Below are 12,683 nucleotides of genomic sequence, written 5' to 3' on the forward strand. Positions count from 1 at the left end.
ACCCGGACTCTGTTCCAGGAGAAACCCCTTCTTCTGCTTTTTTTTTTTTTTTTTTGGTGGTACGTGGGCCTCTCACTGTTGTGGCCTCTCCCGCTGCGGAGCACAGGCTCCGGACGCGCAGGCTCAGCGGCCACGGCTCACGGGCCCAGCCGCTCCGCGGCATGTGGGATCTTCCCGGACGGGGGCACGAACCCGCGTCCCCTGCATCGGCAGGCGGACTCTCAACCACTGCGCCACCAGGGAAGCCCATGGGAGAAACTCCTTCTAAGGCTCGTCTCTAGGAAACGTTCTTTGATTCCCCAAGAGCGGCCGCTTGGCCCCAGCATTCCCGTCTGGTCACCCTCACACACCTCCACCTCTTCTCCTTATGGAGTTGAATTTATGTCTGCTGACCGCTTCTCCCACCCGGATCCTGGGTGTGTTCTGTCTCCTCCAGGGGACACGTGGATTTTCCTGGAGTCACATTTCTAATAAAGGAGCAACTTCCATGTTCGAGCCGTCTAAAACTGGACGGGGCTGCCTGGGATGGAGGGACCTCTCTGTCAACGGAGGCTTCAAAGGTGGCTGGTTGTACATTAGTAGCAGGTGCTTTTGAGTCTGGAACATAGCAGGCATCGGTAAACATCTGTTAAATAAAGGCCAGCATCACTCACTCGCCTCCTACAGTGTATAAGTATCTCATAAAAATCTGGGATTTTGTTCTGATGGGGCCAGCCAGTTGGGTCCCAAAGTTATGCTGCTGTGGGAGGGTCCTTACCGGGAGACGCTAACCTGGAGGGCCGTCTTTAGGTAAGAGGACCTGACTTCACCACGGGAAGAGAGCCTCATCTATGGTGAGCTCAGGGTGCTGAGTGCTGGCCGGAGCTCAGCGGAGGTGCCCTGGGGTCTGGAGGGCGGGATGACACGTTGCAGGCCAGATTAGCGGTTCCTCATAACAGGCTGTGCTTATCTCACCGCGGCATCCTGAGCCCTTCCCTGTGTTTGAACATCCCAGCCTTGCCTTGGCTGGGCTGTGGGAGACAGCGGGGAGGTGATGAGACCTGATTGGAACATGACAGTCTGGGAGAGCCAGCACCATGCTGGGGAGAGTCCCGGGGAAGGAGCATCTTGGGGTGGTGTGAAGTCTTCCCACTGACCATCTGGGCCGCTGTCAGTCTTCCTTCTGTCGAGGAGGCCAGGGGTTTCCTCGCTCCAGCTCCTTCACTGAGGGGACGTTGGGATCCCCGAGCAGGGAGGACTTGGTGAGTAGTTCTGTGCCTCTGCTGACCGTGTGTTCTTTTTTCCTTACACACACGTTCCAAGCAACTCCTGGATGCCAGGCGCTGAGGAAGCAGACGGGGAGACAGGCCCTGCTCGTCAGAGTTGGGTGGGTCTGAGGTCCAGGAGCTCCCCACGTCAGCATTCCCTGTGTCTGCTCCCTCCTACAAGCTCAGCCTCCATTCCACCCTGTCTGTTCGATGCAGCGGGCGTTCCTGAGGCACTGCATGGAAATCCTCTGGAGGGTTTGCTGAAGTGTGGGGTGCTGGTCCCGCCCGAGTGTCTGCTTGAGCCGGTGTACCAATCAGCTCCCCAAGGCGGGCGATCCAGGGACCACGCTCATTACGGTGGAAACCTTGCCTTCACAATGCCCACATTCTACTGCAACAGCGTCCTTGCGAGACCTCAGGTCCCGGTGATACTCCTGACCTTTTACCCAAGAGAAGACTGAAGGGCAGAGAGATTCCAGGACGGCACGGCACCCTCTCCTTTTCCCGTGTCCTTCCTCACAATTTATAGTTATGCTATTTGGGGGTTAGCTTTTTCAGTGGCCGCCTCCTTCCTTGAATGTGAATCTCTCGGGGGGCAGAGGTCATGCGCATGTTGTTCACTGTTTCCCGAGTGTCTACGACAATGCCTGGCGCACAGTAGGTGCTCAGCAGGCATTTGGATGAGGAATGATGACTGATGGCTGGCTCGTCCTAGAGTTGGGAGCGGGTCCTGACCATCTGACTTTTAGAAGCACACCTAACCATGGCCCTTCACCTGTCCCCCAGTGCCCCTGGGCCCCAGGAGCCCGGAGCCCAGAGGGCTGCCACAGTGGGGTCCCGAGGACACCCCGCCCAGGTCTGGTGCCAGATGGAGGGGAAGGTGTGCGGTGGGGGAGGGCTTGTCTCAAATTTACCCCCCGCCCCCACCTCTTTGGCTGCCTCCTACCTCTCTGTCCTTCAATTTCCAAATCTGTAAAGTGAAGGTAATGACAGCACCTACCTCGTGAGGCTGTGGTAATAAGCGAGTTACCATAGCAACAGCTTATCCTCATCCAGTGCTTCCTGTGTACCAGACACTGTTCTAGTGATGGACATAGACGAGCCCATTTAGTCTGTTACTGTCCCCTCGTTACAGCCGAGGCCCAGAGAGGTTCAGTACTTGCCCAAAGTCACACAGCTCGTAAGTGGCAGAACCGTTGAAGAAGTCATACCTGGACTGTGTGGTTCCGTTCGCTGGACAATGCTGGCTAGTGGAACTTGTTCAAGAAAACGTCAACTCTGAACTGTCTTCTCGGGCGGCACCGCCCCGGCAGCCCCAAGGCCCTCAACCCGCTCCGCCAGGGGACAGCCCCAGTCCCGCTCCCACCGCCTCCCGCCCCAGGACCTTCCCTGGCCAGCTCACTGGGGAATTCCCAGGGGGCAGGATGGGGAATTCCGGGGATGGAGGAGAGCCCGTCCTAAGGGCTGGGAAATCTCCGCCTTCCACGTGGCCTGCCTCTGAATAGGGGACCAGCTTGGTCCAGGACAGGAGTTTCGGCTGGGGAGGCCGACCCGCGAGGGGGCCGAGTTGGGCACCCCAGGAGGGTGGGGTGGAATGGCAGGTGCATCTCCACAGCCCCCGGGGTCGGCCCGGGGAACCCACCCGGTGGAGACTCCGACAGCCGCAGGGTCTGTGGGCAGGGCTCGGAGCGCAGGCAGCCCTGAACTTCCATCTCTGAACATCTGGTTCCACCTAGTGGCCTCTGACATCCCCACTGCCCCAAAGAGCCAAGGGAGCCCAGGACTGGCAGGCGGGGTGCCCTCGCAGCGGCCAGGGTTTACAGAACTCCTGCCCCGAGGTGCAGTCGGTACGGGATATTCAGAGCAGAAGCAGCAGAGGGCTGACGGGCTGGGGTCGGCGCTGTGCTGGTGTGTGCCTGGCCCTGGCGCTCGATTTCCCTGGTTGCAGTTTCCACATCTGAAAAATACGAGAGTTGGTGTAGAGCCTCTTCAGGACCCCTTTTGAACTTCTGTCAGGCTACGCAAAGGAGTGGCTAAGAATTTCAGCTTTGGAGTTGGACAAACCTGCAATTTGGATCCCAGCTGTGTGTCCTTGGGAAAGTTACTTTCCCTCTCTGAGCTGGGGTAAGCATGTAAAGATGAAGTATGATGATTCTACCAAGTGTTTACGGTGGCCTGGCACTGGTGAGCGCTCACTAAATGGCTGGTGATGACTCTGTTTGCCCGAACCACCACGAGGCAGGTGCTGGGTTTCAAGGACAGCAGCTAAGTGCCGGGAGCCGCAGGTGTGAAGGCGCTGACTTGCTGCGGGGTGGGCTGGGGGACAGCCCTCCAGGATTCGGGAAGCACATTCTGAGGGTGGACTCCAGGATGCTCAGGCCGAGGGCGGGGCACCCCGTGCATCTCCTGCAGTCCTTCCTCGGCCCTTTCCTGAGGCCGGAGAGGTGGAGGTAGGAGGCCTGGCCTCCCTCTGCCGCGGAGGCTGGGGTGGCGACAACGAAGGGGCCAGTTTGGTCCTTGTCTGATTTCTCGATGGGCCTCTCATCTTCGCTGTGACACTCTGAGGCCCAGACAAGCCTGGCCCTGCAGCCCCCATGTCCCTGTTCCCACACGAAGAATAAACAAGAAGAAGGCTGAAAGGTAAGATCTTCCAGAAGCCCAAGATGCTTCCCTTATCTTGCCTGAGGGTGCACGAGGTTCTTCTTCCTCCGCCCCCTCCGTCCCCTTTCCCTGGACCCCTGTTTTCACACAGCACGTTGGGCCTCTGGGTAGGACAGAGCTTTCTGGTCAGAAGGTCTTCTCGGAAAGTCAGTTCTGGGTTGGTCCCACTCCGGGAGCCCCGGCTGGTGTCTGCTGACGGACTGTGAGTGACCTTTGTCTCTGGCCACCCAGATGGCCCGCCTTCCCTCTCTGGCCTCGAGGGAGTGGGAACCCAGCCACTTCCTCTCCTCACTTTCTCTTCGTTTTCTCATGAGTGTGGGAGCTCCTGGGGCCTCACCCTGCGCCCTCCCCGCTAAGTGTCTGCACAGCCCTGGGCAGCCGCAGCCCCACCTCTACCCCCGTATCTCTGCATCCTGCTGCAGCCTTTCTCTTAGGCCGCAGGTGACTCTTTCCTTCATCTCTACCCAGACCACTCACCTGCACAAGCAGAGGTTTTCGCCCAACCTCACACCAGACTCCTCACCTTTCCTGCCCAGGTGAGTGTCTCGCTGTCACCGCTTTGACCTGTCCCTCCCACACACAGCCTTCGGCTTTCCTGGACTCCGCTTCTCACCATCTTCTAGACAGCTGCGTCTTGACAGGTGCCCCTGCCTCAGGCTGCGTGACCCCAGCCGTCGTCAGGGATCCTCCCCAGGGACGTGCTCAAGCCACGTCCTCTGCTCCGCAAGCCGCAGCCCCCCAGTTCCTCCAAGGTAAGGCGTACACCCCGGGCCTGGAGTACAAGGCCCTTCCCGGTCCTTCCTCTGCTCGCCTCCCAGGCTCCTTGCCCTCACGCCCCTCCCTGCTCCCTTGCTGGCCGCCTTGCTGTCCTTGCGCTGCACCCTGCTGTCCCACCCCCGTGGCTTTGCAAATGCTGCTTCTCCCTGAGCACCCTTCCTTCCCTGTTGTCTGTCTGGGGAGCTTGAAGCCGCTCCTCAAGGTCCATTTAAAAGTTGCCCCCTCTGGGAGGCCCTCCAGATGCCTCCAGCCTCCTCCGGGCTCCCTTGCCTTTCATAGCATCCATCCCTAAGCTATAATTATTTATTTACATATTTATTCCCCCCCCCCCCCCCCCCCCCCCCCCCCCCCCTTCATGGCAGAGGTCTTTTAGGTTTTTGTACCGAGTGTCTAGAACCCAGCAGGTGCTCAGGAAAGACCTGTTGCTGCAAACGTCCGCCCGCCTTGTGTCCGGATCAGAACGCGGTGCTTTAAGTTTCGGGCGGCCGTTCCTTTCAGGGGAACTTTGTGTGGTTCGCGGGAAGCAGGTGGACCCGTGCCCACTGAGAACAGCGATGGTCAGAAGGTCTGGAGTCAGGCCCAGGCCCCGGGCCAGCTGGGCCAGGTTTAGCTCTGGGTAAGTGACTGGCCACCTCTCCAGCCCGAGACACGGGCATGAGGGTGCTCGCCCTGCAGGGCCGTGGTGAGGGTTCATCCAGAAGCCGGCTGAGTGCGGGATCTCATCAGGTTCAGTAAATGACAGCGACAGTGATTATCCAGCCTCCTGAGGACGGGCCGGCGCCCTGCCTCCACCCCACCCTGCCCCCGCCCCCGCCCCCGCCCCCCAGGACCCCAGCGTCTGAGGCCGGGGGCGCCCGGCCTCTGGGGGCCGCACAGGTCTGAGCGCTGCTGCCCGGGGGCCCGGGGAGGCGTGTCCTGCGGATGGCACAGAGAGCCCTGTGTCCAGCAGAGGGCCCAGCCCTGCCCTGCCTGGTGGCTTAGGGGTGGGGATGGAGGGGGTGCCGGAGCCGGCTGGCAATGCCAGACGCCCGATGGGGGCGGGCCCACCGGCCAGCTGCCCGTCGAGTCGGCCCTGCACTCGGTCCGGCCTCGCCTCCGCTTGTGGGCAGCCACTGCCGCTCATCCGGCCATGCGGTGGCCGTGGCCTCTGGCCATCTGTCTCGCTGTGGCGTTAGCGGCGGGTCCCGGCAGGGTCCCCGGGGGCGTCCCCCTGCGCCGGGGCGGGCGTGGCACCGAGGAGGAGGCCAAGGGGGTGCAGCAGTATGTGCCCCAGGAGTGGGCTGAGTACCCCCGGCCCATCCGCCCCACTGGGCCGCAGCCCACCGAGCCCCAGGTGGCCGCCAGCGCCCACCCGGACCGGGCCGTGGTCCCTGGGGGCAGCAGGCAGGAGCCTCGGGGCAACACGACGGGGACGCCGGGCCGGCGGCTGCAGATCCAGAACCCCCTGTACCCGGTGACGGAGAGCTCCTACGGGGCCTACGCCGTGCTGCTCCTGGCCCTGGCGCTGTTTGCCGTGGGCATCGTGGGCAACCTGGCGGTCATGTGTATCGTGTGGCACAGCTACTACCTGAAGAGCGCCTGGAACTCCATCCTCGCCAGCCTGGCCCTCTGGGACTTTCTGGTCCTCTTCTTCTGCCTCCCTGTCATCATCTTCCACGAGATCACCAAGCAGAGGCTGCTGGGTGACGTGTCTTGCCGGGCTGTGCCCTTCGTGGAGGTGAGTGTGTGTCCCGCTAGAGCCCACGGGGTGGTGGTGGGGGGGGCGCTGCCGGATGTGGGCTGCGAGGGTGTGCGAGGCCCCGCAGGCCTGGGGCTCTGTCTCGCTGCTTCTCCCCCAAGACAAATGCAGGATTGGCTCCTGGGAGCTCTCAGGTACCCGAGCGAGCAGGCGGGTGTCAGGGCCCTGGGGCCAAGTCTGTGTCCACTCCCGGGAGTGCAAACACGGAAGGAAGGAAAGACCCTCCCTCACTGCGACTCTCGTCGCCGCCATCACCGTCAGACGTCTCCTCCATCCTCTGGAAGGAGAGAGCTGGTTCTGGGGCTGCAGCTAAAGCAGGGGCTCTAGCGTCAGCTTCTGTCCCTGGCGTATTGGGGCGTCCCTGGGCAGGTCACAGCTCCCCTCCCATTTCACTGTCTCCTGACCAGAGGGTAGACCACTTGGCCCTCCAGCTGCGGCTCCAAGGTGCCCACTGGCCCCACCTCGGGGAACTTCCACGCTGGGATGAGCACGTGGGTGTTGCTCACACGGATACAGCTTACTCCAAACAGTGCAAAGATACACCAATATGTGTGCATTTACGTGGGACACAGCGAGGCCAGCATGTCTGCCCAGGAACGGGAAATCAGCCTGCGGCATTCTGCATGTTACTTACGCTGTGGGAGGAGGAAGAATGAGCGCTGGGGTGACTGTGGCCTCCGTCCCCGCAAACGCTGCTTTCCCCCCGAGACAATGGGAGATGCTGAGTGAGTGGGCAGCCGGCCTGGGTGGGGAAGGAATTAGGATCAGCGTCTGGACACTGTCCTATTCCCAGCTCTGTCCCCGTCCCGTGACTTAGCGATGGTTTCATATCCGGACAGACTGTCTGAGGCTCAGCGGGCGGTACAGCCCTTTCCTGACCTTCCCAGCCCAGGGAGACCACCTAACGGTGGCCCCAAGTTGCTCAGACCTGAAAGAGGCCCTCCGGCCGGGGACAGCCCTTGCATCTTAGTGACCTGGCACTCAGAGCCCAGGAGAGCTGTGGGAGGTCAGAGCCAGGGTCTTGGAACTGGGCAGACTGGGTCAGAGCCCGGGCTCTGCTGAGTGGCCGTGGTTAGCCACTTAGCCTGCCCAAACCTCTGCTTCCCTCTCTGTGAGTCGGGGCTGACCACCATCACCATAGCTGAGTGAGTCCCTGAAGGCTCACATGTGTGACGTCTACAAAGGGCTTAGGACTGAAATAATTCAGTACGTGGTGGATTTTACTGGGAAAGGTCTAAGACCCCTGTGAGCGCTTGTCTGCATGGAGCTGGCGGCCGAGGAGAGCCCGGCCCTGCCCCCTGCCCGACTGTGGGTCCCAACACACCTGATACGCAGGCTGCCGCCTAACCCCCTCCACGGCCTGGAGGACAGAGGTGACCCCTGAGCCCTCCCTGGAGGCTGGGGTGACGGGTGAGAGTGGAGGGACGAATGCACCGCCCAGCACCCTTTTGTAGGGAGGCCCCAGGAGACCCCAGGAGGGAACAGGAGGCAGCTAAATACAGTTTGGGACCATTTTTGAGATGCAGGAAAGGAGAGGGCGTGTTGTTTAGCCTGAGCCCTGGCCTGGGGCCTGCCTGGAGATGGGGCAGGAGCCAGCCGGAGAGGGGAGTGCTTGGACGGAGGGGGGAACTGAGCACAGCCCTGAGTGTGCCCAGCCATCATCTGAGCTGGGAGCACCGCCCCAGCCCTGTCACTTCTCTCTGCCACTTTCTTCCCTGCTGCTCTGGCTTCCTCTCTGCTCACCGGGTGGTTTTCCTGTGTGCTCTGTGAGCTGCCTGCGGGGAGTGGGCACAGGCCCACTACGTCCCCACTCGGGCTGGCCCTGGGCCTCTCGGGGCAGGGCGAGGAGGGTGGGAGAGTGTATGCCCTGCACCCCCAAGGCCACTCCCCCCATGGACATGGTGGGTGAGGCCATCCAAGCACCCGGCAGGCCCAGGAGCCCTACGTCTCCGTCCATGTTTGTCCTCAGAGATGATTTCCCAAAGTCTCAGGAGCACAAGGGGCTGTAGGGCCTAGGTCGCTCGTCCCTGGGCCCAGAGGCAAGGCAGTGGGCGCAAGAGTCGGGCGGCCGGCAGGGGAACCTCAGCTCTGCCGTCCACCAAGGCCCTGGTCCCGCCTGAGCCCGGTCTGTCCCGTCAGACCCTGGCCGTGAGATCTGAAATGCCGCTGAATGGCGGTGCCACCACTGTCCTTCCCACGCCTGCCGTGCGCTTCCAGTCTGAGCCAGCCCCTCGGTTGCCTGGGGCTGACCCCCGCCTCTCCCCCCACCACGCCCCCTCGCAGGTCTCCTCTCTCGGCGTCACCACCTTCAGCCTCTGCGCCCTGGGCATTGACCGCTTCCACGTGGCCACCAGCACCCTGCCCGAGGCCAGGCCCATCGAGCCGTGCCCGTCCATCCTGGCCAAGCTGGCGGTCATCTGGGTGGGCTCCATGACGCTGGCTGCGCCCGAGCTCCTGCTCTGGCAGCTGGTACAGGAGCCCGGCCCCGCTGCGGGCCCCGTGGACGCGTGCGTCATGAAGCCCTCCGCCCGCCTGCCCGAGTCCCTCTACTCGCTGGTCTTGACCTACCAGAACGCCCGGATGTGGTGGTCCTTCGGCTGCTACTTCTGCCTGCCCGTCCTCTTCACGGTCACCTGCCAGCTGGTGACGTGGCGGGTGTGGGGTCCGCCCGGCAGAAAGCCGGAGTGCCGGCCGGGCCAGCAGGAGCGGCACGAGGGCCAGCTCAGCGGCACCGTGGTGGGCCTGACCGCCGTCTACACCCTCTGCACCCTCCCCGAGAACGTGTGCAATGTCGTGGCCGCCTACCTCTCGGCCACGCTCACCCGCCAGACCCTGGACCTCCTGGGCCTGGTCGGCCAGTTCGCCACCTTCCTCAAGGCGGCCGCCACGCCCGTGCTCCTCCTGTGCGTGTGCCGGCCGCTGGGCCGCGCCTTCCTGGACTGTTGTTGCTGCTGCTGCTGCGAGGGCTGCGGCGGGGTGGCAGCCACCGACGGCCCCGATGCCAAGCTCCAGACGGGGCTGTCCACCTCTGTCTACTTCCACAAGCCCCGGGAGGCGCCCCCGCTCCTGGCCCTGGGCACGCCCTGCTGAGGCTGGCCGGCCGTGGCAGGGGGAGCTCTGTCCAGAGATGGACTCGGCTCCCCCGGCTGGGGTCTGGGTATGTTGGAGCCCCCGGCCGAGCCCCTTCTCGGGGGCGGCCCGCCTGTCCTCTTGCTGGGGGGCGGTGATCCCCCAGGTCCTCAGAGCTGCCCAGAGACTCTCCATCCCACCGGCTGGGAGCCAGAACCTCACCTGCTCCCAGCCTCACTCTCCCCTCTCCATCTGGAGCTCGACTACACTTTACTTTGCCCCTCTCGGCATCGCCCATCCTGGACGGGGGCCTTGGGGGCCAGCAACCGGTCTCTTCTCTGCACAGGATGGGCCCAGCCCTGGACGCCCCCTCCAGGTGCCGTCTCTTCTCCAGGAGCATTTCTGTCTCTGTCCTCCTCCTTCTCTGACGTACCCTGGTTGCCCGGTCCCCCCCAATCCCGGTCAGGTGCTCCCCTGTAGAAGACCCTTCTTGGAAAACAATAAACTAGGTAGAACTACCCCTGTGCCCACGGGCCTTTCTTGTGCCACATCCCGGCAGTGCCCTCCTGGCCACCTTTGGCCCTTCCTGGCCTGTGGCTGGTGTCCTGTCCAGCCTGGGGTCCTGTGGCTTTGAGGGCAGAGTGGACGGAGGGGCTTGGGAGCTGGGGCACTGTGTCCTCAGGCTGGCCTGAGCCCAGCCGTCCCTGGGAAGTAGAAGGCTGCAAACTTATCTCCCCGGGAGCCCCCGCTGCTGTTCCTCCCTCCCCACAAAGCCCCCATTCGAGGGCAACCAGCAGCCTGGGGGGCTTCCAGCCTCTCTGAGAGCTGCCCTTGTTTGGCTTCTTAGAACAGACTGTTTAGCCTACAGACGGCCCAGCTGCCTGCCCCCCGCCCGCCCCACCCCACCCCCTTCCCGGCAGGCAGAGCTCCATCGACAGCCCCACAGAGCCTTCTTTCCTCTCTCTGGTCCCCCCCACCCCCCACGACAGGGGGCCCTTCCAGAGGCCCCTTAGCCCCGCCCGGGCCCAGCGAAGTTGGCATGAGGTCAAACAAAGGGACACCTTGGCCTAGGCAAACAGACCACTCCCCGCCCCGCAAGCCCACCCTTCCCATCTGAAGCGCAGCTCGGGCTCCCGCGGAGCTCCTGCTGCCAGCTCTGCCTGGATCACCTGCGCAGGGCCTCAGGAGGGTCCCCAGGGCAGGGTCGGGGAGGCACAGGCATTGCCCGGTGCCCTGGGCTCCATTCTCCTCTGCCCACCCCACCCATACCCCCCGGCCTCAGCCCGGAGCCAAGCCTCCTTCCCCCACTCCTGCGGATCTTAATGGCCTTGTTCTCTCCCCCTGGCACCCACCCTCAGGACGGGTGATGCCAAGAGAGAGGGAGGCCGTTGCTAGGCGATGGCGCTGCTGGCTGCACGCTCTTTGTGCGGGAGAGACACCCACCCGTTTCTCGGCCGACCGCTGCCACAGTGACCAAAGCCCCCAGCTCTGTCTGCAGCAACTTAAGACGGTGGGGGGAGCAGGCTGGAGAGGAGACCAAGGACAGGCTTGTGGTGCTGAGGTGACCGGGGCCCTTCCCTCTCCCCCCACCCCAGCCCCAGTCCCAGATGCACCAGCAGCCTCCTATGGGATGGAGGAGGGGGGCCAGGGTGAAGGCGGGACGCGCAGGCCGAGGATGGGAGGCTGGGGGCGGGGAGGGGGCACCGCCGCATCCTGTTTGGGGGCTCTGCCACAAAGGGGCCCCTGCCCCTCCCTGCGGTTCTGAGGCCCTGCCACCACCGCTGCCCTGGGCCCCGCCAACGTGAGTGGCTTGCAGGATTAGTCAGCAGGCCAGCAGGCCTTGGGAAAGAGCCACTGTCTCTCCGGCTAGGCCAGCTGGGGGAACAATGTGGCATTTGTTGCCTAGGGGTCCTGGGCTTGGGGTGGGGCGGCAGCTGGCAGTGGACTTGAGCTGGGTCTTTAGGGGACCAACCCTGAGCCCTGATGTCAGCCAGGTGGAAGGAGGGCCAACCCACTGAGCCGCCCGGACTCCGTCAGTATGCGCACCTTGCACTGAGAATTGCCTCCCTTGGGCCGGACTGGACGCAGTTACTGGACCCCATCAGTTAAACAGGAATAACCCCCCCTCACAGAGGCCTGGAGTCATTGAATGAGACAAGATACATAAAGCTCCCGGCATGACGCCTGGCACCTTCCTTCCCTCCCTCCCTTTGGGGGTTCAATTCTCCAGAACTGCAGAGCAGGCTTGGCCAGGCGTGCAAAGGGCCCCCCCATGCTGGTGTACATATACGCAGTCTGTCCTACGAAGCACCTGCTGTGTGCTGGGTGCAGGCACTGGGGCAGGAGGATGCCTGCTTGCTGGCGACCAGCCCATCTTGTCTTAATCTCCTCAGAGGACGCAGGAGGCGAGAAAGGCAGCTCATCCCTAAAACTCCCCATCCCGCTCGCCAGACCAGTGACTGTTGGTCCTGTCCCAGCCTCCCAGGCCGTGGCATCTCCAGCCACCTCAGCAGCCACGAGGGCCCAGGGGACAGCCCGGCCCCAGCTTCGACCTCCTCGACCAGGGGGCACGTGTCCTATCCTTTAGGGGTTGCAAGGAACCTGAAGTCATCTAGCTCCCTCCGCCAAATTCCATCTGCATTCTCTCCCCAAACTCCCCGGCAGTGGGGAAGCCCTCTCCAGGCAGGCCATTCCTCCCTGCGGTTCTGATGACCAGGAGGCTCCAAGAGGAAGCGGCGAGGAAGGGCCGGTGAGCTCAGAGCCACCAGGGAAGGCCCTGCTCCCAGGACGGTGCAAGGGGCTTCCTCCCTGCAGAGGTGCGGCGAGAAGGGGTGGAGCCTTCAGCAGGGCCGGACCTTCCGCAGGGCCGCTCCGTCTCCAGGCTGAGGGGAGCCAGGGGGCGGGGCTTACGGTAAAAGTGGGTCAAGATGGCCCCGGATTTGGGAAGCGGGGCGCAAGCCTCCGAGGCCACGGCTGCGGGCAGAGGGGACCAGCTCTAGGAGTGGAGTGGGCTGGGAGGGGCCGGGGGTGGGCAGGGAAGGGAGGGCACGGCCTCTGCCGGGAAGCCAGCAGCCTGGACACCAACAGAGGAGCCGCTAAGGGTGGTAAGCCGTGGGCTCTGCAGGCCCGGCACTGCCCCCGCGCCCCCCAGGACAATTCACCGGCTTCTCCACCTCTGGCTGCAGGTGGGG

General features: G+C 63.3%; 1 protein-coding gene across 1 annotated transcript; it reads left to right on the top strand.

The window, feature by feature from the left end:
• Positions 1–5,694: 5,694 nt before the first annotated feature.
• On the top strand, positions 5,695–10,317 carry GPR37L1 (G protein-coupled receptor 37 like 1). The gene is made up of 2 exons (XM_027096016.1): positions 5,695–6,402; positions 8,707–10,317. Exons 1-2 carry the CDS (start codon positions 5,815–5,817, stop codon positions 9,511–9,513), a joined length of 1,395 nt encoding a protein of 464 aa, XP_026951817.1. The 5' UTR covers positions 5,695–5,814; the 3' UTR covers positions 9,514–10,317.
• The last annotated feature ends 2,366 nt before the right edge of the window (positions 10,318–12,683 follow it).

Source organism: Aethalodelphis obliquidens, unplaced genomic scaffold, assembly GCF_003676395.1.
Source record: "Aethalodelphis obliquidens isolate GAN/ISIS:26980383/991018 unplaced genomic scaffold, ASM367639v1 scaffold97, whole genome shotgun sequence".
In the NCBI taxonomy this organism is placed as follows: domain Eukaryota; kingdom Metazoa; phylum Chordata; class Mammalia; order Artiodactyla; family Delphinidae; genus Aethalodelphis; species Aethalodelphis obliquidens.

Excerpts from the sequence above, each read along its gene's own strand:
- GPR37L1 (XM_027096016.1), top strand. The coding sequence starts at position 5,815 with ATGCGGTGGCCGTGGCCTCTGGCCATCTGTCTCGCTGTGGCGTTAGCG. Across the intron at positions 6,403-8,706 it reads GGGCTGTGCCCTTCGTGGAG|GTCTCCTCTCTCGGCGTCAC; the intron begins GTGAGTGTGTGT and ends GCCCCCTCGCAG.